The following is a 24084-nucleotide window of genomic DNA, read 5'->3' on the forward strand; positions in this document are numbered from 1 at the left end:
CCATTCTGCCAGGAGTGAGGTGATACTTCATTGTGGTTTTGATTTGCATTTCTCTGATGATTAGTGATGTTGAGCATCTTTGCATGTGCCTGTTGGCCATCTACATTTCCTCTTTGAAAAAATATCCATTCAGTTCTTCTGTCCATTTTTAATTGGGTTGTTTGTTTTTTGATGGTGAGTTGTATGAGCTGTTTATTAATCCATTATTACATTGGAGATTAATTCATTATTGTCTATATTATTTGCAAATATTTTCTCCCATTCAATAGGTTGTCTTTTAATTTTGTCAATGGTTTCCTTTGCCTTGCAAAAGTGTTTAAGTTTAATTAGATCCTGTTTGTTTATTTTTGTTTTTATTTCCTTTACTTTAGGGTACAGATCCAAAAAACTATTGTTGTGATTTATGTCAAAGAGTGTTCTGCCTATTTTCCTCTATGAATATTATAGTATCTGGTCTTATATTTAGGTCTTTAATCCATTTTGAGTTTATTTTTGTATGTGTGTTAGAGAATGTTCTGATTTCGTTTTTTTATATGTAGCTGTCCAGTTTTCCCAGCACCACTTATTGAAGAGACTGTCTTTTCTCAATTGCATATTCTTTTCTCTGTTGTTGTATATTAATTGACTGTAAGTATGTGGGTTTATTTTTTGGCTTTCTATCCTGTTCCATGGATCTATGTGTCTGTTTTTGTGCCAGTACCATACTATTTTGATTACTGTACTTCGTAGTGTAGTCTGAAGTCAGGGAGTGTGATTCCTCCAGCTCTATTCTTCTTTCTCAAGATTGTTTTGGCTATTCAGTCTTTTGTCTTTCCATACAAATTTTAAAATTGTTCTAGTCCTGTGGTATTTTGGTATTTTGATATGGATTGCATTGAATCTGTAGATTGCCTTGGGTAGCATGGTCATTAACAATATTGATTCTTCCAATCCAAGAATTGTATGTTTTTCCATCTGTTTATGTTATCTTAAATTTTTTTGTCAGTATCTTATAGTTTTCCAAATACAGGGTCTTTTGCCTCCTTAGGTAGGTTTATTCCTAGGTTTTTTGTTTGTTTTCTTTTTTGATGCATTGGTAAGCGGCATTTTATTTGAATAGCTTACATTGACTATATATCAGGGAATAAAAATAACTTTCATCATAAATGGCCTTTACCAGAATTTGCAAACAAAGATGAGAATGGCAGCTATTGCAGCTGTCTACCAGTAGTCTGGTCTTCCTCCTTCAAGGAATATAGTTAGATTATATTAGGCGTGGCTATGTGGCAAGTTTTTTTTTTTTTTTAACTTTGGTTTAGACTCTTTTTATAACAGTTTTGAGACATAACGCATATAAAACTTACCCTTTTAAAGTATACAATTTGGTGGATTATAGTATTTTCAGAGTTATGCAACATCACTATTAACTTTAGAACATTGTTATCGCCACACACGCACACAAGCCATACCCATTAGCAGGGTGTGACTAAGTTTCACCATTGTAATCTGAGCAGAAAGGATGTGCGTCATTACACACCAAGTCTTTTCACAGCTAGTGCTCAGTTCACCATGTTCTCCCCTGGCCATGGTGATGAATGTATTCCAGAGGTGAGGTTTCTTGAGCCTGCATCTTGGTGAAATGCAGTGAGTGAGGATGAAAATGGAGCCTTAAGGAACCAAAAGGGTGGTTAAGGAATAAAGCTCTGTTGTCTCAAGCCACTACGATGCTGAGGTGGTTTGTAAACATGGCAAGATGTAGCCCAACATGACCAATGCACACAAGATAAAGGACTGCTTGGTCAGAAAGCATTTAGGGGAGGCAGAATTCTTTGAAACATGTTTAGAAATTGTGATTCTAAAATGACTCACTACTTACCCTTTTAAAAATGGAAAAAGAGTCAGATGATCATTGAAAAAAACTGACTTCATTTGAGCTAAGAAAAGGACACTTGATAACTTACATTTACCAAAGAGAGGGTTCAATATGACTCCATCATGAACTTTGTTTTTGCTATGGGAGCAAGATAGGTAGGTATCACTGTTTGAGGTTTCTTAAGGTTTCTTTCTGGAATTCTACCTGGAATTTATTTGGACTGTGGTATAGGATGGGGTCCTTGATTTCTTTCCTCTAATCACTTATTCTTCAGCTTATTAAGCATAATGTAATCTTTCTTCTTAAATGAGTAATTCCAATACCTCAGGTCTCCATTTTCAATATTACTGTTTAGTGCGATAAAAAAAATTGTGAGATATTTTGTAGATCTTAATTAACAGGCACCATTCATTATTCTTGCTACCAGTATGGCTTAGGTTCCAATTATACATCGTCACTTCAAAATCTTACCATTTAATCCTCCATGCTTTTCCTCTCTCCTCCTGTAATCAATTCTATACTACCTGACAGATTAAACTTCCTAAAGTGTAGTCCTGTTCACAATACTTTCCTATACAAAGATCTTAAATGGCTCTCAGAAAATACAAAATAATTTAGACAGGTATTTGTATTACTTTGCCAGGGCTGCTGTAACAAAGTGCCACTAACCAGGTGGCTTAAACAAAAGATAATTTCACAGGTCTGGAGGCGACAAATCTGGGATGAAGGTGTTGACAGGGTTGGTTCCTTCTGTGGCTGTGAGAAAGAACCTGTTTCATGCCTCTCCTTTAGTTTCTCATGGTTTTCTGGTAATCTCTGGCATTCCTTGGCTTGTGGAAGAATCACCCCAATCTTTGCCTTCATCTTTACATGGCTTTCTCCTTGAGTCTGGGACCAAATTTCCTCCCTGTATCAGGTATCAGTCCTATTGGATTAGGGCCACACTCTACTCCGATATGACCTCATCTCAGCTAATGTTACTGCCTGCAATAACCTCATTTCCAAGTAAGATCACATTCTAATGTACTATGGTTTAGGACTTCAGCATGTGAATTTGGAGGGAGGCAGACACAATTCAACTTATAACAGTATTGGAAGCCCTCTATAAGGTTTTCTATTTTCTACTTCTCTTTCAGCTTTATTTCCTCATACCTTACTACTTCACCTACACCCGAGGCAATGTAGACAACAAAAAGCCCTGCTTTTGTGGAAACACAATACTTTCCTGTCTCTGCATTTCTTTTCCTCTAGTTCTCTAAATCCTCTCATCAAATCCTATTCACTCTTCAGGGTCAAGCTCAAATCATCCTTCTTCCTCGAGCATAAACCTAAGTTTCCCACCCAGAAATAACCGCTTTCTTTTTTGCCTTCCTAAGTATATTACTTGCACTTCTCTTATGGAATTTAGCATGTAACTTGTAACTTATGTTGTATGTGGCTTATAAGGTCTTTTTTCCTTACCTGACTGTAGGTCCCTTATGAGGATCAGGCACAACAGCTTTTATTTTCCCCAGTGTTCTTAAAAAGTGCTTTATGACAAATATTTGTTGATCAAAGTTATAACTATCATAGAAATTACAGTTTAAAATCTTTATCAGTTATTTTATCATTATTATTTACTTCTTTAAGACGGGAAAAAATGTTATTAATGGAAGCTTTTGACTTCAATATACATTATGGAAACACACATATTTTCAATCCAGTCCATAGTTTTAGATCCTAACCCTGAGCCTGTCTAACAAGGTGAAATTACCAGTATCCAGTAAGAGCCCATTAAACAACTCTAAACTTTTTCCTTTAATACTGTTTTTAGAAGTTTCAATGACACAGAAAGAAGTTTCACTTAATACATTATTATGGTTGAATAAATATTTATTAATCCCATTCTAGGTAGTTCAAACTTATTTTTTTAAAAGGGGAGAACATTCAAAAAAAAAAAAAAAGAAAAAAAAGAAAACTAAAGACATAGTACCAATACCAGACAAATATTTGAGTGTTCTGAGCTAGAATTTAGTTTACTTCCTAAGAAGCAAGCATGCTTTGCCTGTTCTTTTTTTTAGAAGAAAAAGTGAATTCTATATATTATATGCTTCCTTCACCTTTATACATATATGCACTGACATTCAAATGAGGTACAACTTTAGATAAATAAATAGTTATAAAATAAATCTTCTGAATTTAGTCATTGAGAGTGTGTCAAGACACTTTTTCTATGTAACATTTTTGAATGGAAAAGATACAAAGATTCAAGGAGATATACTTTCTAAACACGCACTTTAAATAAATGTTGGCATTTACTAACTTAAGTACTCAAGGACTTGGTTTGAAGAGTCCAATAGACTAAAAGTCTGCTTTTCAAGAGTACTATGATCGCCTATCAATGGAGAGATTTTGGCATTTCTGTATTCTAATAGTTCACGATCCTTGCTTGATGTCAGTAGTTCATTATCGACTACTCCAATAGTTGCATCTTCTACCAGAATATTTGCTTGGTATGCTCCAACTGGAATTTCAGGCAATCCAATGTAGTCATGATCTGCCACTACTGAACCTTGTAAGAGATAAAGATTGTCTGAAAGAAGAAACATTACAATTTGGCCTTTTAGAATTACAATTAAATATCATTTAAAAATTAAACAATGTTAAATGAGGAACAAAATCCCAAGTAATAAAAATTAACTATCAAGATTAATTTCAGGTGGGTTCTCCTGTCTACTAAATAAATCTACATGTTGAAGAATGAATAAAATGAGATACAAATTTGGCAGTTCATATATACAGAATTCAGGAGAGACCAAGAAATTAAAAAGATCCAAGCTTTCCTGTTCTCTTGACCTGTCTTTGGTAGGTGTGGGTGAGGGGGTGGAAGAGGCTGAGAATTATGGTACAGGTTAAAAACAAAAGTTATAAAACTGTATTTTTGATGTTCATGATATCCTTAAATACTTCTGCAAAGCATTTCTGGTGAATTATAATGGGGTCTTGAAAGATATTTTGACAAACAGAATTGTTAAATCCATACATTTTCAATTTTAAGTAATTTGCTATTTTTTATAGAGTCCATATTAGGACAATGATATCAAATTGTTATAATATGAAGTTATAAACTAAAATGAAGATAAAGTTCCTAGAATCAGGCTATGTGATAGGAATGTGAAAGTAGGAAGGCTACAATGAATCACATTAAAAAGTTTAGCTTACCTAAGTGTGACTTAATACCAAAATCCTCATGAACTCTTAAGGTGTAGCTAAATCCATACGGAAATATTGACAAGAAATTTTCCTTGTCAGCATTTTATTTTATTTTGGGCAAATTTATCATCACTATCAAAAAAGGAAAATGCTTCAAACGGATGTTAAACTGATGGCAAAGCAGCAGCATCTTTATAAATAAAGGTTAATGTATATGAAAGAATTCCTCCCTACTTGATATTTTAATTCATTACAACAAGGAACTCTTCCACCACAGCTGATTAACTTCCTGAAATCCCGCCATCTCTTTCTGGATTTTCTCCCAAAACATTAACGGTCTTTTAAAGATTTTAATAGCTTAGTCCTCAAATTTTAAGTTCAAGAAATAGCAAAAGGAACATTAATTGCCCATTCAGATTAGAGATCCATGAAAGTTTCTCAAAAAAGATAAATTTGCTAACATATCCTAGAACATGATTCCAACCTACCCATCCTCATACTAATACGTGAAAAGCTCATGAGCCTATTCAACCCCAGAAGTTACAAACTTAAGAATTTTAAATTTACAGACATCAAAAGATCAAACAAAGCTATGCTTTATCCCAAGATATGGCCTAAGTGGACTTGAGTTTGTATGGGCATTGAGTTCTGCCCATTTTGTTCTTCATCAGTCAAAGTGTACTCGGTATTTTAGTTTTGAGAAGTTTCCCAAGTTTAATCCCACCAATTCTTATTAATGCAGAAGTAGTAATTAGATTGAAAATGCTGTTAAAAAGATACACATGTAAATAAAAGTATAGATAACTGAAGGTAGTAAGAAAATGCTTTTTGTACATCGATTGGTAGGGGATGAATTGCTGGACAAGAGAACAATTCTTAAAGATAAATAACTCATGCTACCCGTGAGGAGCGCTCTGTTCAACAGCAGCAAAAAGGAGGAAAAATGATCAGTGAAACTGAAACACTTTTAGAATGTGTTGCTAGAGGTTTAACGACAAAGTTTGCTATTCGCCTGTTAACAGTGGAGAGGGCTAGGTAGTAATTTAAAGGAGACGTGAAAAAGGCTAAGTGTGGTAAAAAGTGTTGCTAATATGCTAAAATATTTCTAATAATCCGTGGAGCATTCTGATAGGTAGGTTCGGGGTCCGCATGGTGCTGTGAAGTGCTAGTGACAGCAGCCGCTGCAGCACTTCAGGTATATCCAAACATCTTTGTAGAGATCATCGATGAAGGAAATTTTTTTTTTTAAGCAAGGAAATTTTCTATCTCAAAAATTTTTTCCCACACAGATGAAGCAGGTCTATTTTAGAAGAATATGTCCAGTAAACATGTATCAACAGGGAAAATACAGATAGATGTAAAGCTCTTAGAAGTTATCACTTTTATTTCCTAGAAATGCATTTAAAGATCTGGAGCTTAAGCACCTCCAAGTTACACTGGACTTAGAAACAAATGGACTTTACCAGCCTCACTTGTTTGTAAGAGGAGAGCATATTCATGTAAGTAAGCGAAAGCAATATATATCTTAATACACACAGACAGTTTTTCTTTTAAATAAGTGAAACTTTAAAGTAACTTACTGTAATACAACTGTAGAGAATAAGGATTATACTCAGCACGTTCTATACAAATCACATTATATGTAATGGAAAACTATGGAGATTTTAAGCTTTGTTTGTGGAGGAAAAAAAAAACAAAATACTCATTCATTTGGAAAGGTCAGGTATGTTTCAACTCCTACTATGCTCTAAATCTAGTGGAGCCAACAGAAATGCTCTTTAACTTCAAAAAAGATTACCAAAGATTGCCAGAAAGAGACTTTTGAGGCCTTGTATACATGTTGAAATCGTACTATATTAGATACGTTGGGCTATAAAATCTATTATTAGAACTATCTTCACCTGCTTCTTTGTACCTTTTTAACATGGCCACTAGAGATTTTAGATTACACATTACGTAGTTTTTGCATTATATATCCACTGGCCGATGCTAATCTAGAATAATCCTGAGTTACGGCTATAGAAAGGAACACAGTAAGTTTTTGCTCTCAAGATACAGAGAGAGGTGAACACACCATACTAAAGGATCTTTTCTACTAAGTCACACTACATGATAGACTTTGCTTAAGTATTTTTATTTTCTCATTCTATTGATTTAGTTATAATTATGACATGTTTGATGGAAGCATTATTTCAGTTTTGAGGAGACTGAATAATAAAGTCTTTAGTTTCTTAGAAGCAGAGGTATTTTCAAGACATTTCAGGAAGGTGTCACCAGCAGTTTTGACATACTTTTCCTTATATAGTTTTAAGGAGTGAAAAATGAGATTAAGAAATAAATTTAAAAATTTCCCTAAGGAGAAAAAGAAGTTAAAATCAAAGCCTGAGAAAGGTCTGAGTGATTTGGATTAATTTATTGCTCCAAATACAAAGAAAAGTGCAAGGTTTCCAGAATGCTTAATTGTTTTTATTCTGAAGAGAGGTGACTAAACTAATCCTATATATGGCCTGATACCCTAAAGCTACTACAATGTGTTGCCATATTAGTACATCTTTTCTCATGATAAAATAACAACAAATAGCTATAATTTGATACAAATAATAGTCAATTATAATAGATAACCAATTCTAACACAGAGAACTAAGGGGCCAAAGTGAGGTGCTTTGCAAAAACTACAGTTGGCACTCCTTCCTTTAAGGTTTGCATCCGAGGCTGGGTGAACCCCCAGTTGGTGGAAGCTGTGAGTGCAGGGGTTGAGACAGGGAGGGGGCAAGGGGCTAGGGGAGGACTGTCCTATGCCATTTTGTATCAGGGACCTCAGAATGAAAGGATTTCGGTACTTGTGGGGATCCTGGAACCGATCCTCGGTGGATACAAATGTGGATACTACATATTTATAAGAAAGTCAAGCTCACGGGCTTGATAATATAGAGACTAAGCTTTATTTTGTTTTGTGAGTGTAGCCCGTAACTGTGGTAGGCAGAATAACAGGCCCCTAAAGATATTCATGTACTAACTCCTGAAACTTGTGAAAACCTTAACTTATATGGCAAAGGAGAATTAAAACAGTGATGGAATTAAGGTTGCTAACCAGTTGACCTTAAAATAGGGAGGTAATCCTGGATTATCAGGGTGGGCCCAACGATAAGGGTCCTTAAATGTGGAGGGGGAAGGAAAAAGAGGAGGGTGGAGTGCTGAAATATGAGAACTCTACCCCTATTGCTGGCTCTGAAGACAGAAGAGGACAACCAGCCAAGCACTGTGGGTAGGCTGCAGAAATTGGAAAAGGCACAGAACAGATCCCCTTCTAGAGCTTCCAGAAAGGAACTCAGCCCTGCCAACGCTTTGATTTTAGCCCCATGAGACCTATGTTGGACTTGTAAGTACAGAATTGTAACTAATAAGCTTGTGTTGTTTTAAGCCACTAAATTTGTGGTAATTGGTTATGGCAGCAATAGGAAACTTATAAAATAATGAAAACCAATTCACAAACTATGAAGAGCAATCAGACCAAAACCTCTGGGGGAGTTGGGGGAGGCAGACACAAATTTATCACAGTAATTCTCACTCAAAACAAAACAAACATAAAACTCCTCAAAATCTATGTCAGACAGAATAGCGGGTCAGTAACAGTTTTCCTTTCAAAGGGAAACATTATGATCACAAAGAAACAGTATGGTATGTCGTAAAGTTTCTTGTTAGTTTTGAATTAACACATAGTTTTGAAAAGGTGCCTGGTATTGAACTAGACAAAAAGGCAAATAGGCCTGCTTAAAATAGCAATGAAGAATATTTTTGACCTAGTACTGAATGTGCTCCTTTTACGTTATGTTCTAGATAAGAATGGATAAGCAGTTGGCAACAGAAGCGTATCTGCTTTGGACAGTGAGTTTTAACAGTTATGAAATCTCAAGGCTGGGAAGAGCAGCAATGCAGATGGACAAATTCATAGTTCTTTAGGCTACACTGTGTTCAAGTCTATGTCAAATAAAAGAATGGGATGACTACTCAAAGACATTCTGTTTGCTTTAAATTTAGTTCTAAGACTCTTTAAAATCAGCTTTTGAGGTGAGAATTTTCAGGAAAAAAAATATGTGGTACCATAGAAAAAGATGATAGGAATCACATTTGTTTTGAATTTCTACAAATAAGAGAAACACAAAACAAGACCAAATAGTAAACAAGAACAAGACTCCAGGATAGCCAGATCAGTACTTCCTTTGATTAACAAAAAAAAAAAAAAAAATTTTTTTATCCATCAATCTCAGGTTCTTTATATGTACACTAGTACTAATACTTCAGTTTCCTTTATTTTACTGGAAGAAGTATCTACAGAGAATTCAACCATGAAGCAAAAATTATACTGCCTCTGTTCAGAAACTGTTCTATTCAATCGGATTCTGAAATACTCCGCAGTAGCAAAAAGTCTGGCCTCCTCAAGAAATTCTTTGGCAAGAGCAAGTTGCAAAATGTTGAAATGGATCCTGACACGGCAACACTTTATGCATAAATTTTGTATTAATTAAGGAAGGTTAACACATTAGAAGGAAGCAAGTGCTGAACGCCAAAGATTAAGGGGAAAATCATGCTGAAGAAGAAAGGACAACCTGTACCTGTATAATCTTTTGTTCCTACTTAACTTGCAGAACGGAGAAATCATAAAGGGTAGCTCAGAACCGAGAAAAGGCACAAGGAATGGAAGTGCTCATCTCCTAACTAAGGGAATGAAGGTACTGCGAGCTTTGTGAATTAGAACAGTGCAAGATACGTTTATTACTAGAGCACAACTGTTCTGTCATACGCAGAGAGAAAGGTACTAAGAGCTTTTAACGTGAGAGCTGTGACCCGGATGAGAAGCAGAGCTGAGCTGTTACAGAGCCGCCCCATGGGCTTCATATCCAGAGAAAGAGCGTTATCTATTGTTGTTCTTATAATAATTTACTTAAGACTGTTAAATAACTCAGTTGTTTACATCGTTCAAAAGTGTACTAAATTATATCTTCCATTAATTGTTACATTCAAATAATATTCATGCTTTATCTTTCTTTATAGAAAAAAATTAACTGGCTAAGGTACCAGTTCACCCACTCCAGAGAAACTCTAGGGAACAGATACGACAGGACAAAATAAAAGTCTGAATGAAGTGCAATTTAAATCTGAAAGCCATTTCAGTTAGTTCTAGTCTATGAAAAATGGGATTAGAGAGATCAGTGTATCTTGAATATTCAGAAGCATACTTGGGGGCACATATCACTTTGTATAGGGTGCTACTTCCTCCTCTTACAGCGCTTTTTAGCATTCTGAATACCTCCTTCTCTCTGTATCCCCCATGATGTGCCTATGATGTAACATTAAAAATTAATCACATTTTTAAAGTCCCCTAATATGTTTTATCTCACAATAGAATTCAAGACAGTATGTTTGTTTTTGGCATTATTTTAGTTGTTATCTTTTCATGCTTTGTTTTTTGGCATTATTTTAATTGTTAGCTTTTCATGCTAAAAGTGATAAAATATTCTGAAAATGAAAACAGAGAAGATAGAATTCTTCCTTCTGTGAAACACATTCAGTGTCTCCCATATGAACAGTGGGAAAGTGTATGAAAAGCACACTAGAAATCAAAATAAAATCTCTTAGGAGTCTGACGGTTTCAGGACGCTAATAAAAAAGACTGCCTGGGAACTAGAACTGTACCAAATTTTATAAAAAAATGAGAAGAGAAAACCTAACCAAAGAGGGAGGAAGGGAGGGAGATTTCTTATATTTTTAACTTCTCTCCTCATTCAAAGAAAGTAAAAATGTCAAGAAGTAAAAATGTCAGATAATTACCTTGCTCACTGGACTCTCTTACATAGGGCTTGAGGTGGGACATTTTGATAGGTCTTTTAAGTCGGGTCCCAGTGTTGTCTCTCAGAACAGCACATCCATTCTCTGTAATATAGTCTATGACACAAGGACCAACCCATTCAGACTGGAAACGACCATCCTTCCACCAATTTTTCCTTTGTCTTAAAACTTCATGACCCACTTTTAGATGAAATGGATTTAATTGCTTTGGTTTCTTTTTAACAATGACTTTGTTTTTATTTAGTTCTTTGAAATTGTTGTTCTCCACCTGCAAATGTAAAAGAAGAGAAAACAAAGAAATGAAAGAGCTACAGTTTCTTTAAGGTAAATGCAGATATTACTAATATAACAATGGTTATTTACTGAGATGCTACTAAAAGGTAGACAAGAATCTCATTTAATTCTTAAAACAGCATTTCAAGGTCAGTGTTATTACCCCAACTTTATAAAGAAAATAAAGTAATATGAGATAGAGTAATATGCCCGCGTCAAACAACTGGAAAGCAAGAGCAGGGATCTGAATTCAGTTCTACCTTGATTCCAAAATACATGGTATTGCCATTAATGTCTGTTCGAATTTCATAGCTAATAAACACACTGTTTAACCAAGACAAGCAGAATTCAATAGAAAAAATTTGGTTTAAGGGTATATCATATCTATGTCTGTGCGTGTATGTGGATCGTGGGTGTGTATATGCTGAAATTTTTTTTTAAATCAGTTCACAGATTTTTTTAGATAGTTTTTTTCTATTAAATAGAATCACCTGTCCTGCTGAAGTTGTCTTATTCGCCATTATTTTATCAGCTTCTTTAACTGCACCTAGAATTTTGGCAAACATACTTGTACTATCACCATCCAGTTCACGAAGAATATCTGAAGTCTCAGGCACGTAAGGATTTCGATTAAACATTTGAAAATATGGTGTATTTTTAGTAGGCTCCTATTTTAAGGAAAATAAACAACAATTTGTATTAAAACATGTAGCCAAGAAAATCATCATAACTCAAAAGTATGGAATTCTCAAAAGGCACCTACCAAGTGAGTAGCGTTGAAGGCAAATGAAACAGCTGACAGGTGATCATCCCAGTTGTTCGGGTAGTCAGCACAATGCTTGGAAAGAAACATTCTTATCATGCTAGATGTACTTTCATTCGGAGTAACAGTTTGGGAGGCATGAGAAATTACAATCTGCTTTGTGCCAAACAATTCACACAGTTCAACATTGATCTGAAAAATACATAAAAAATAAAGCTGATCTGGAAGTTTCTATTTGATTTTTCATTTGTTTAAATTTATTAAATAATCTTTCCCTAACTCAATGTATATGTGGTATCAGCTCTATCATTTTAAACATGGTTACCAAAACCTGTGCCAAGAGGCCCCCTTAATACATGTTGGACACCCTGAAAACTACTAGCTTAAGGTAGTTTATGATTTCAACATTAGATAAGGCTACATTCCTTTTGATGATGTTTTATCTTTACAGAACTGGTATTTTTGATAGGTGCTATGATAAAGCAACTACTGTGTAAAAATCAACGTGAAACAGGAAGTGAGGATGGCAGTATCCAGTCTGATTCCAAGGTTTCAGAAGCTGAGCAGTGCTCAACAGGTACACACATCTCATTAAGTAAGTAATTGTGGCTTTTTAAGAATGAAATGAAAATTGGTTTTCTTTCAATTTATGAGTTTTTTTTTAAACGGCTAAGTGGTTAGGTCATAAATATTAAGTTGTTTGGACCTGTGCAGAAAAAGAGTTAACACAGCAGAACTGAGGCTTCTATCCTTTGAAAGACCTGCTTACAAGGCTGGCCCCTGGCTGGTGTGTAGGAACTTGGATTTTGTGAGGGTTTCCGCCATTCCCTAATAAGGGTGGCTCACAGTGCCTACACTGTTGATACAAACAAGATGGCTTATGCTGAACACCTTCTTTTCTTTGAGTATCTAGAATTTTCAGTACATGCCAGATAGAGGGTGTCTATGTACCAGCTTCCAATAAAAATCCTAGCACTGAGTCTCTAATGAGCTTCCTTGCTAAACAACATTTTACACGTGTTGCTACAACTCCTTGCTGGGAGAATTAAACATGTCCTGTGTGATTCCACTGGGAGAGGACATCTTAGAAGCCTGTACCTTGTTTCCTCTGGACCTATCCCCATGAGCCTTTTCTCTGATGATTTTGCTTTGTAGTCTTTCATTGTAATAAATCTTAGCCATGAGTATGCTATTCTGCTGAGTTCTCCTAGTGAATTAGAAAACCTGGAGATAACCTTAGGGGCATCCCTGGCACAAGACCTAACTACTTGCTAAGTATAACTTTAGGTGTTTCTTTTGGACTGAGATATCAAAGGTGATGTAAACCTAGACAGTCTGGCTATCTTCTTATCCCAGTACCCTGTCAATTATCAAAATTTTAAAATATGCCTCAAGTGTAGTAGTTATATTCCTTTTTTTGAATTTTCACATATATTCCTGCCTGCTTATTCTTTCAGGTTAACTTTAATCTGGATAAAGGACAGGGCAAGGGGAAAAGCTCCCTCCTTTAATGCTGATTAAATTCGTTAATTATATAAATCAATTTTGATTTTGGAAAAATTGATGTTTTTCAATATTGAATAGTCTCATTCAAGAACATGATATATTTCTCCCTCTACATGTCAATCACAGAATTTTTAAGCTAGAAGCAAAAAAAGACTATTTGATCCAACCTCCTCATTGTAGTTTGCAGAAACCTGAAGATAGGTTTTCAATTACTTAGTGGCACAGTAGGTACTAAAATCCTGGTCTCTTAACTTAAGTTCAACTACTATATAATATTTAACTTCTATATCTGTAGGAATTTATCTAAACTTATTAAACACCATATAATAAGGTGTGCTGGGCACTGAAAAGTGAGTAAAAGATGCTCCTGGATCTAAGTAGTTTATTTGTCTTACCTGATGAATGAACTCATCTCTTTGGTCCATTATTATTTTCTGAGGAGGTCCATATAAGAAAAATATATTGATAATAGCTTTAGAAATTTCTGATGCTGAAACATCACACAGAGGCAAAATCACAACCCATTTTGTGAACAAATCTGTCATGATTATAGCATATACATGACTTCTGTTGCTTGTATGAAATGGGCCCATCAGATCAACAGTAACTATACTCCATGGACTCTCCACCTTGAGATGGTGCTGTTTAGGTGCTAGAATAACTGTATTTTTTGCCACTTGGCAATGCTGACAAGCATACACCTATAAAACAGGCACACAATAAAGAAAAGATACACAAATGTTAATGTGTTCAACATAATGAAAGCAGTTGTATAAATCTGAACTTTAAAATGGTTGATAGGTACTTTGTGTTTTGAAGGAGAATCTTCTGGACTATTCTCAATAAAATAAACCCTTCTACTCAGAATGATCAGCAAATATCACTTGCTACTACTATTCAATGACCATCTTAAGGGGTCTTATTCATATGGAACAGAATTCTGGTTTACAATCAATAAATATTTATTAATTGAATAGATCTTAAAACAAGTTTGCTATAAGTTTAAATCAGTATGTGAGTATACAATTTCTGTAAGAAAGATTTTTTTATTTTAAAGTTACCACTCTAATAAGTTCATTCATTCATCTATTTAATAAAATTTAAAACATAATTTTACTTAAAAAATATTTATAGATGCCAGAAACTCCTCTAGGTCCTGGGAGAAGGAATACACAAAAACAAAGCACAGGCTGCCATGGAACTTTCATTTGAGTGAGATGAGAAGAGGGCAACTGATCAACTATGGATGGTGCCACTCACTGTTAAACATATTTCTAGAATTCCACTTTGGAAACTACTTTCAAGCCAACTCCTGAACAAAGTTTTTAAAATGATCTTATTGTACTATAGTTAGTTTTGATCAAAATTTTTATTTTCTAACTTAATTCTAATGGGTTATAAAGTTATAAAACTCAGACTAATTTCATCATCTTCAAAACTTGATTTTGCATTTGGCTGGTTTTAGGTTTCTGCCATATTTGATATTTTCTACATCAAAATGATACAGGCACAAAAGATGAGAGCACATACTAGGCCTGACTTATTATGAACATATGCTCCTCTCCAAAAAAGACTGCCACTAGAGAGGTAATGATTTATTTTTAGTCAAAGGAATTTCAGCCCCATTTAAATTCTGCCTACACAAAGTAGTTCAGTGATGAAAATTTGGTCTAAATAATCTATCTATAGTATTTTCAAATGTTTAAATAATGCTTTGTTCTAGTTCAAATTATACTTTAGTGACTTCAAAGTCTGAAAGGAGAAAAAAAAAAAAAACTCCCTTTCAATGTCTTTGTGCAAAAACTATCCATACAAAAAATACCTAATGAAAAGTGATATCTAGGTTAATCTGGAGCAATAATGAATTTTAGATCTATACTACAAAGACATTATTCAAAATATTCTGAATACAGAAGCCATACCCACTGTTTGACATCATTGGTCACAGAAGTCCAATAGTAACTGGATTCCACTAGAGTAAGGGTTCTGGATATGCCATGATGGGCTCCAGTATCATTTTCATGGCATTCTCTTAGGACTTTCTTTTTTTCTTCTTCTGAAACAATTACCAAACGATTTTGTTTTCTGTCTTTTCCAACATAAAACAGCTTTTTTTCTGGAATAAATAATACCAAAAAGATATAATTGCAGTTTTTAGAGATCTATATAGTTTTAAGATAATCATAGCCTATTGTCAAACCATGAGGGTATTTTTGTTAAATCTTTTTCTCTCTAAGACAGAATATTTGTAATAATGTTACCATACAATCTGAAAGGGCCTCAGCTGTTACACTTAATAGAAATGTAGGAGAACTGCTGTGTTTTGTAGCTGTCAATACAAGCAGTGCTAGCTGTTCATCAAAGCACATGATAAATATGAAAGTGTGAAATAATCTTTGTATGGGAGTACTCAATCTAGAAAATAGAGTGCTTGCAGCAGCACCTCCTAAAAATGGCATGAATTAGCAAAGAAATTATGTACAGATAAGCAACTTCTGGAATAGAATTTTCCAAAACAGCATTTTATCATCACTGTAGTTTTGTAAGCAACTACCTCTCTTAAGTTTTTCTGGATTTGAGTAGGAGGTAGAGTTGGTAAAGCCAAGAAAGTGGGAGGACCTTAATCCTCAGGACAGTTCTCTGTTTCCCTCTGGAGACTTCTGAGAAGGTTCTACGGCTGGGAAGCAACCAGGGCAGGGAGAGAACCGCCACCTCTCCAGTGTTGATAAGTAAATATTCACACTCCAAAATACATCATTAACCTACTAATGTGTTTAATTAGGAACATGCTGAGTGGAACATTCCTTACTTGAGTTAGAAAGTAAGCAACTAAGGGCAGGAGACTTATCTATCTTATTCATCAACTATCCTCAAGGCCTAAAATGTGACTAGCACATAGTAGGAACTCTGTAAACATTGCTGCATAGATGATTAAATGAATGAATGAATGAATCTTCTCTTCAGTCTCGGATGTAATAGGTGTGCCTGTACTTAAGTTTAAGGGAGTTATCAGAAGAGGTATACATAGGGAGAAATGAGCAGGTGTTTATTTATTATCTTAGAATTTTCTTGACCTGCTTTGAGAGAAGTCCGATTCTGTACCTATAGGTGAAACTCTCATTAATAACACCAACATTCATTTAGTCATCTGGTGACTGTACTTCTTGCTTATCTTATTCCACACTTCTCTTCTCCTTTGGAGGAGGAGGAGAAAGAGGGGGAAATTATCATACTCTTTCAAGATAAACAGTCTACCTTTCAAATATTTAATTCTTTCAGAGGAATTAGGAGTTCAAACATAAATATGATTCTGAGACTACTTAACAGCAGTGGGAGGGAGAAACTACAGAAATAAGTATAGTAAGCAAGTTAACTTTGTCATCACTTCCATGTTACGGATCACATAAGTTCCTCATTGAGAGTGACATGAGCACTTGGAAGTGCGCCAATAGAGTAGGACCTACCTGAGGACAAAAGCAGGAGAGGTTAATTTAGTTATTTTGTCTTTTCATGTTATCATCTATGACTTAAGATGCCCTTTTCAGGCTTACTGGCCTTCAGTCAGCTTCAGTGTGATTTTCATTTTGCTATAGACTGAGTGGCATTATCAATTTAACTGGTAATTGTTAAGCAACAACCAATTACTACAGAAATTCCCAGGATTCCACAAAGAACATGTATGGAGAAGCACTCATATAACCCCTATACTAAAACTTGGGGGCATTAGCTACCTTTGAAGAGAAATTTTTTTGCTGCTCTTCTTATGCCACTTCTCTCACTCGGCAGTGTAGATGGATGATATTCACCAGTTCGTTTGTAATATGCAATCTGTTTAAGATGAAGATCACCATTTTTTCCATTACGAACCATCATGAACCTAGGTAAAAGGTATTTAAAGATATAATTTGAATGATAAACTAAGTCAGTTGCTATTTAAGTTCAAGCCTCTGTCATATTTCTGCTTACGTGTGAATTGAACATTCCCGGAATGTTATCTGTGACAGAGATAATTGTAGTACAGAAAAGGAACTGTGTGATGTATATGAACTAAAATATTCAAATGCTATTTTTGAGATAAAACATGACACATTATCTTGTCTCTTTCCATGTGAAAAGAATGACTGAAAATTTTCCACACTCTGTGAAAAAAGGAAATGAACAAGTACACTTCAAAAAGTTTTGCTTAAAGTCTCTCATTACCATCAATTGAAATGTTACTTACATGGGCTGATTCTGTTAGTTTATTCTAAGTTTAATTCACTTTCAATTAAATATAATTTTTTCATTTTATGATAAATGGTTATATGCCCAAATCAAACAAATGTACCTTATCACAGTTTTTAAAACATCTCAAAAATGAATGGGTCAGATTTTAAGACTATCTATAAAACTACAGTAAATAAGACAGTATTGGCATGAAGATAGACAAATAGGTCACTGAAATAGAACAGGGAGTCCAGAATTAAATTCACATGCATGTAGTCAATTAATTTACAACAAAGGTGTTAATACAATGGAGGAAGAGATGGTATTTTCAATAAATGATGCTGAAGCAATTGGATTTCTGTATCAAAAAATGAGCATTAGCTACCTACCTACCTAAATCTTCCACAAAATTAATTCCAGATAAATTACAAACCTAAATGTGGAAAGTAAACTATAAAGCTTCTGGAAGAAAACATTATAAAAGTTCTTCAAAACCTTGGGATAACCAAAGATTTCTTAAACAGGACACAAAAAGCACTATCAAAAAGAAAAATTATAACAAATTGGATTTCATTAAAACCAAACCTGTTCATCAAAAGACATATTAAAAAAGCGGAAAGGCAATCCACAGACTAGGAGAACATATCTCTAAAATACACATTTAACAAAGGTCTCATACCCAACATATATAACAAATCAAAAAGAAAAGGATAAAACTAACCTCAAAAAATGTGGGGAAAATCTTACATGACATTTCAAAAAGAAGAATATCCAAATGGTTAATAAGCAAGTGAAAACGTGCTCAACACCATTAGCTCCTTGGGGCAATGCAAATTAAAGCCACGATGACTTATAACTACTCACTGTCAAAAAAGCTAAAAATTAAAAACATAGACAACACTATGTTGTGTTGTGAGGACAGGTAACTGAAACTCTCACACATTGCAGAAGTGTAAAATGCTAGAGCTACCTTGGAGAACTCACAGTTTCTTCTTAAGCTAAAAAATGTCTACCCTAAGGACTTGGCAATTCTATTTTTAAGTTTATATGCCAGTGAAATTAGTATATGGCAATCAAAAGATGTGTACAAAAATGTTCACAGATGCTTTATAGTCATAACCCCTAACAGCAAACAGTAAAGGCATCAAGAGGTTATTCTAGTCCTTGTTCCGTAGACACTTCTGTTTTCCAGTTCCAGGTTGCTCTAAATCTTAGTGTTTTTCGAACCAACTATGGTGAAGCACGAGTTCTCCCCAACCCTAATCTGTCACAAAAGACCCCGTGATGCCTTTATTTTCATGCCTTCCTATCTACAGCCTTTCCCTCTGCCAAAGGATTCTCTGGCAAACTTCTACCCTTCATCAATTTTCAATTGTGTGGTTTCAAGTGGGGAATATAGACTGCTGGACTACCTATCCATTTGCCTGCCTGTCATTCTAGCTCTGTATTAATTCTCCTTAACTCTTAAAAAGGCAACCAACAAACAAGCAAAAATCACTCTATTTTATTTTCATCTCTAGGATACAGTGGCACAAGCTCTTCCAAGTCCAAGAGACAGACTTGTCCTTCCTCAGTTTAGATCAATTCATTATGGTCTATATTCTGTAAAATTTATAATATATATGACCCAAATTATTTTTTTCTCTTAATGGCTTTGGGGACCACCAGTGTTCTAAATCATCTAAAAGAAAACTTTAAAACATCCCATCTTAGCCACTGGAAGCATAGTATCTGAAGGAAGACAAGGTTTATTTTTAAAAAAAGATAAAATCTTTTGTTGCCTCTTTTTCAAGGACCAGTAAAGGTTGAAAAGTCTCCTGCAGGACATTAAAAAGAAAAGTGGAGAAGCCTTTTCAAGCCTCTAAAAACCCTTCAGGAGCAAAAGACCAAACTCTCACACCTCAAAGGAAGTACTCGTCCCAAAGCACAGAGGGGTGGTTAACTGTAACTAGTAGAAAAAAAACTGACCACTGGAAAACATCAGTGTCTTCATAAACCACAGCGACGTCTATACTTTACCCTTATACTTAAAAACATCTCTCTTCTAAGTTCCCACAGCAACCCTCCCTGCAGTTTCCCTTCTCTGGGGTCTTAGTCCATTTAGTCTGCTCTAATAATACCATAGGCTGTGTTGCTAATTAACACCAAACATTTATTTCTTACAGGTCTGGAGGCTGGGAAGTTCAAGAGCAAGATGGTGGATTCGGTATCTGGCGAAAGCTTGCCTCCTGTTCACAAATGGTATTTTTGCTACATCCTCACATGGTAGAAGGGGCTCGGGAGCTCTCTGAACTCTCATAATTTTATAAGGGCACTTATTCCATTCTTGAGGGTTCTACCCCATGAACTAATTGCCTACCAAAGGCCTCACCTCCTAATACCATCACATTGAGGGTTAAGACTTCAACATACGAATTTTGGGGGAACACGAGCATTCATTCTATAGCACTGAGGTAACTATAGTTACTTACTAATGGCATGCATGCACCTCTGGTCAGTGTACAACTTCTCAAACTTTGGAATCAGATTAGACACTGCCACCCCCATTTCCTTTTCCATACTGATTTTCATGCAGTATTTGCATTATTATTTCCCCAAACCTACTTTTGCAAAGATATGAAGAAAGGAATGCAGTGTGACACAATGATGAAAATGTGAACTACTTCAAACTTACAGTCCACACGGGATATGATAGATGTTAAATTAAGTACAGTTCGGTTTCCTTTGAAAATTTAAAATGTTCCATGGCACCCTGTGAATTCACTATGATGTTCTGGGAAGCCTTGGCATATAGTTTGAAAATTGTGAGTTAAGACATTTAACAAGTAAATACAAACTAGATTTATTAAGTTAAACTTTTGCATGTTAAGAAAAGGTTGTAGACTGGTAACACTGATGTTTATAAATTATAGGTCACTCAAGAGGTACAGACAAATTTTTTGGCAATCTTTTAACTGGAACCAAAATAACCTAGCAGATAACAATGTTAAGTTCTCTAAGTGTATAACAAAAAGCACCTATCAGGTCAATTCCTTCTATTTCTTTTCTAAGCACTGCCTAAACAAAGAAAAAAAGGCAAGAAGTAATTTCACAGAAGAATTAGGTTTCCTACTTCAATTTCTCTTTGTAAAGTTAATTTTTATACTTTTTAAAACATGCATATCATTCTTGACAATGTATATTTCTAGCTTCCAAAAAGTTTAGGAAATAAGACTTTCTAATATGGAAGACCAACTGTTACTAACAGGAGATTTAGTTTATTTCATTATTTCTATTCTTTGGCATCTTTCACACAAATATAATATAGCAAAGGATATTAAAAATATATTAAGTGGGGAGGATATAGCTCAGGGGTGGAGTGTGTACTTAGCATACATGAGGTCCTGGGTTCAATCCCCAGTATCTCCATTAAAACAAACAAACAAACAAACAAACCTAATTACCTCCCCCCCATATATATATTTAATCTTCAAGAAGTAGGGATATATGAACAGCTTTTTGAAAATTAAATATACTGAAAAATTAATCTTGACTAAAGAACACATGAATATAGTAGCGCTGAAAGGAGGCCCAGAGATTATAATTCAGTCTCCCACTTCCCAGATAAGAAAAAAGACTTCAAGTGGTGAATTTAGATTGAAATTGACTGGTAAATTATAATACTCAACAATGGAAGTAAATTATTCCTTTCTGAAATAGCATTTAAAAATTCCCATGTAGGCTTCTGTCTAGAACATAGAAAGCTGGAAAACGAGTAATTCCCACCCTAACAATGAGAAAAAAAAACTGGATAAACTCACTAAGGTATCAGTTTTCCCCAAATTGGATCTATAGAATCAATGCAATGCAACAAGAAACCTGGTTTCAAGACTTCCTTTAATTCTCTAGTAATCAAGACTGTGTTGTGTTGGCAAAATGACAGCCATCGATCTACGGAACAGAACAGTGTCCAGAAACATAGCCACACAGAAACAGTGAATTGATTTTTGACATAGGTGCCAAGATAATTTAATAGAGGAAGGATAATATCTACAACAAATGATGCTGGAGCAACTAACCAAATATCCATATGAAAAAAGATGAATCTGAACTCATACTTTACACCTTCTGTAGAGGTTAAAATTAATCACCATGAGTTACAGACCTAAATGTAAAACCTAAAGCTAAAGAACTTCTAAAAGACAACAAAAAAACTTTGTGAGCTTGAGTTAGGCAATGACTTCCAGACAGCACCAACAGAAAGAACCATACGTAACAGAAAGATGAAAACTTCTTGGTCTTTTGAAGATACTGCTAAGAAAACAGAGAAATCACAGCCAGGAGAAAATATATGCAGTACACATATATAATAAATAACTTGGGTCCAGAATTTATAAAGAACTCTCAAAGCTCAATAATAAGGAAAAAAATCCAATTTTTAAAATAGGCAAAAGATGTGAACAGACACTTCATCAAAGAAGGTATGATTAGCAAATAAACACATGGAAGATGTTCAGCACCACTAGACAATGAAAAATGCAAATTAAAACCACAAGAAGATATCACTATCCATCCAACAAAATAGCAAAAAACAACAAAAACAAAACAAAACCTGGCAATACTCAATACTACTAAGGATGTAAAGCACTGCTGGTAAAAATAAAAAATGGTGTAAATATGGCAGAAAACAGCTTTAACCCAAGAGAAATGAAAGTATATGTCCACATAAAAATCTGTATATGAATATTTCTAGAAGCTTTATTCATAGTATTGAACCCAGGACCTCCATTAGAAAAACAAAAGTCTAAAGAAAAAAAAAGTTTCCTGCTAATGTTTGGTATTTACATACAGGAATAACTTAAAGAACCAGTAGTTTTTTCCTTTTCATAAGTACATTCGCTATTTGGTCCCGAGAAACCGCCCAATTGAGCAGTCAATATGAGAAAATGGCTTTAAGCTGTAATATTCGGAATAAACATAAATATCTTCTTATACTCAAATATTATTAAACAAAGGTATCATTTATAAGGGAGAATTAAGTGGTTTGAGTTATAAAAATGAAGTCTACATTACACCTTTGGATATGCTCATATTTTCAAATATTCTTTTAAAAATAATTACTCATGTATTAAAATATATAGGAATAACAATAGGTAGGAAAAGTCGCTGATAACTCCTGATTTTGCAAGAGAAACTGTCAGGGTTAAAGTTGGTTGAGCTTTTTACACTATGGCCCTGATACAACATTAAATGAAATCAAATACTTGTGTGAATACTTATTACTTAATTTCTTAAATAATTTTATCTTGTTTGTACAATAAAGGTAGTTAAGATGATCACTTTACATAAAATCAGGATTTAACTGTGTTTCACCAAGGGCAAAACCTATCAAGACGACCAATTTAAGCGTCTAAAAGGTCACAACATGCATGTGTTCCAACTTTAAAACTTAAAATCTGTAATATTTCAATAAATATGTTTATTTGGGCTCATTAATTTTACTTCTGAATTATTCTTTTTAATCTCTGAAAAATGGAAGAGCACAATTTTATGTCACGATAAAAGACTGGGAAATCTAATTACACGAGACACTTCGCTATAATCTGCTTTACTTCAACGTACAAATTCATTTAACAAAAATGCCTTCATCTCCATATGCATACACATGAAGCCACATAAATGGATTTCCACTGTAAAAAATATTTCTTTAAGTTGGCTTAGACAAGTTTATTTAAAGAAAACCCACACTGAGATAGTCATTTTCCTTTAAAACTATAGGACAAAATTCTTCCTTAAATTCACGTTTCTCCCCACCACAGCAGATTTTAATTGGGGCGAAGGTGTAATAGTTCAGATTAACTGACAACTTTGATAAAGTAAGGGGGAGAATTCTTTACTGTCAGCCAAGTGCCTCATTCAACTTTTGAATTTGCTGGGAATCTCGGATGCTACTTTAAGTGAAGCAGCATTTCTAGAGCGTTTTGGCTACTCGTTAACTAATTCTGAAGGGAAAGGGCTAGCTAAACTTAGCATAAGCAGGAAAACGACCAGTAAGTAAAACTCGGTTACACCGAGTGGGCCTCACCCGAGGCCCGACAACGGAACTCGCCGCTTTACGGCTCAGCTGGCGCGGGCTTAACGTCCGAGCAAGGCCCTCCCGCTCAAGGCGCCTGCGCAATCTCTACGAAGTCAATTAAAGCTTTCCTTAAACCAGTTGACGCGATTGGTTTGGAATTAATGTCAGGTTACGCCTTATTTTAATAATCATCAAGTGTGAGCATACAAGAACGACCACTCACCGAAGTGGCCCTAAACGCAAGCGTCAAGATTTGAGCTTCCTCTCGCGACTTATCTGGTGCTGCCGGAAGCGGAACTACCCGAGTGGTTAAGAGGGGAGCCTCGGTCGGAAAAAGTGAGGGCGGATTATTTAGCTCTTGCCGGAAATTGTTCCGGCCGGGGAAGTTTC

At 35.0% G+C, this 24084-nt stretch overlaps 1 protein-coding gene and 1 long non-coding RNA gene across 7 annotated transcripts in view; one reads left to right on the plus strand and one right to left on the minus strand.

Annotated features, from left to right (window-relative positions):
- The window catches only part of LOC123613286 (uncharacterized), a 32584-nt gene extending 11510 nt beyond the window's left edge, over window positions 1–21074 (plus strand). The window contains exons 2-6 of one of the 4 annotated variants that reach the window (XR_012505564.1): window positions 6438–6543; window positions 9691–9774; window positions 11136–11215; window positions 12379–12522; window positions 19805–21074. This is a non-coding gene — a long non-coding RNA (uncharacterized LOC123613286). Of the gene's footprint in view, window positions 1–6437; window positions 6544–8121; window positions 9775–11135; window positions 11216–12378; window positions 12523–19804 lie in introns of those variants that run through there. The other 3 variants (XR_012505565.1, XR_012505563.1, XR_006720655.2) reach the window with 3 other exon arrangements.
- On the minus strand, window positions 3704–24030 carry GIN1 (gypsy retrotransposon integrase 1). Of its 3 annotated transcripts, none has more exons than XM_074360434.1 (8): window positions 23918–24030; window positions 17165–17310; window positions 15356–15549; window positions 13829–14134; window positions 11928–12119; window positions 11656–11832; window positions 10874–11159; window positions 3704–4403 (listed from the first exon to the last, which is right to left on the minus strand). In XM_074360434.1, the coding sequence occupies exons 2-8, from the start codon at window positions 17304–17306 to the stop codon at window positions 4150–4152; spliced, it is 1551 nt and encodes a 516-aa protein (XP_074216535.1). In that variant the 5' UTR covers window positions 17307–17310; window positions 23918–24030; the 3' UTR covers window positions 3704–4149. The 3 variants fall into 3 exon arrangements, with proteins under 3 accessions (XP_074216535.1, XP_074216534.1, XP_074216536.1); XM_074360433.1 differs by having other exon boundaries at window positions 3704–4424; window positions 23918–24028; XM_074360435.1 differs by lacking the exons at window positions 17165–17310; window positions 23918–24030 and having other exon boundaries at window positions 3704–4424; window positions 15360–15496.
- Window positions 24031–24084: the final 54 nt, after the last annotated feature.

Source organism: Camelus bactrianus, chromosome 3, assembly GCF_048773025.1.
Source record: "Camelus bactrianus isolate YW-2024 breed Bactrian camel chromosome 3, ASM4877302v1, whole genome shotgun sequence".
In the NCBI taxonomy this organism is placed as follows: domain Eukaryota; kingdom Metazoa; phylum Chordata; class Mammalia; order Artiodactyla; family Camelidae; genus Camelus; species Camelus bactrianus.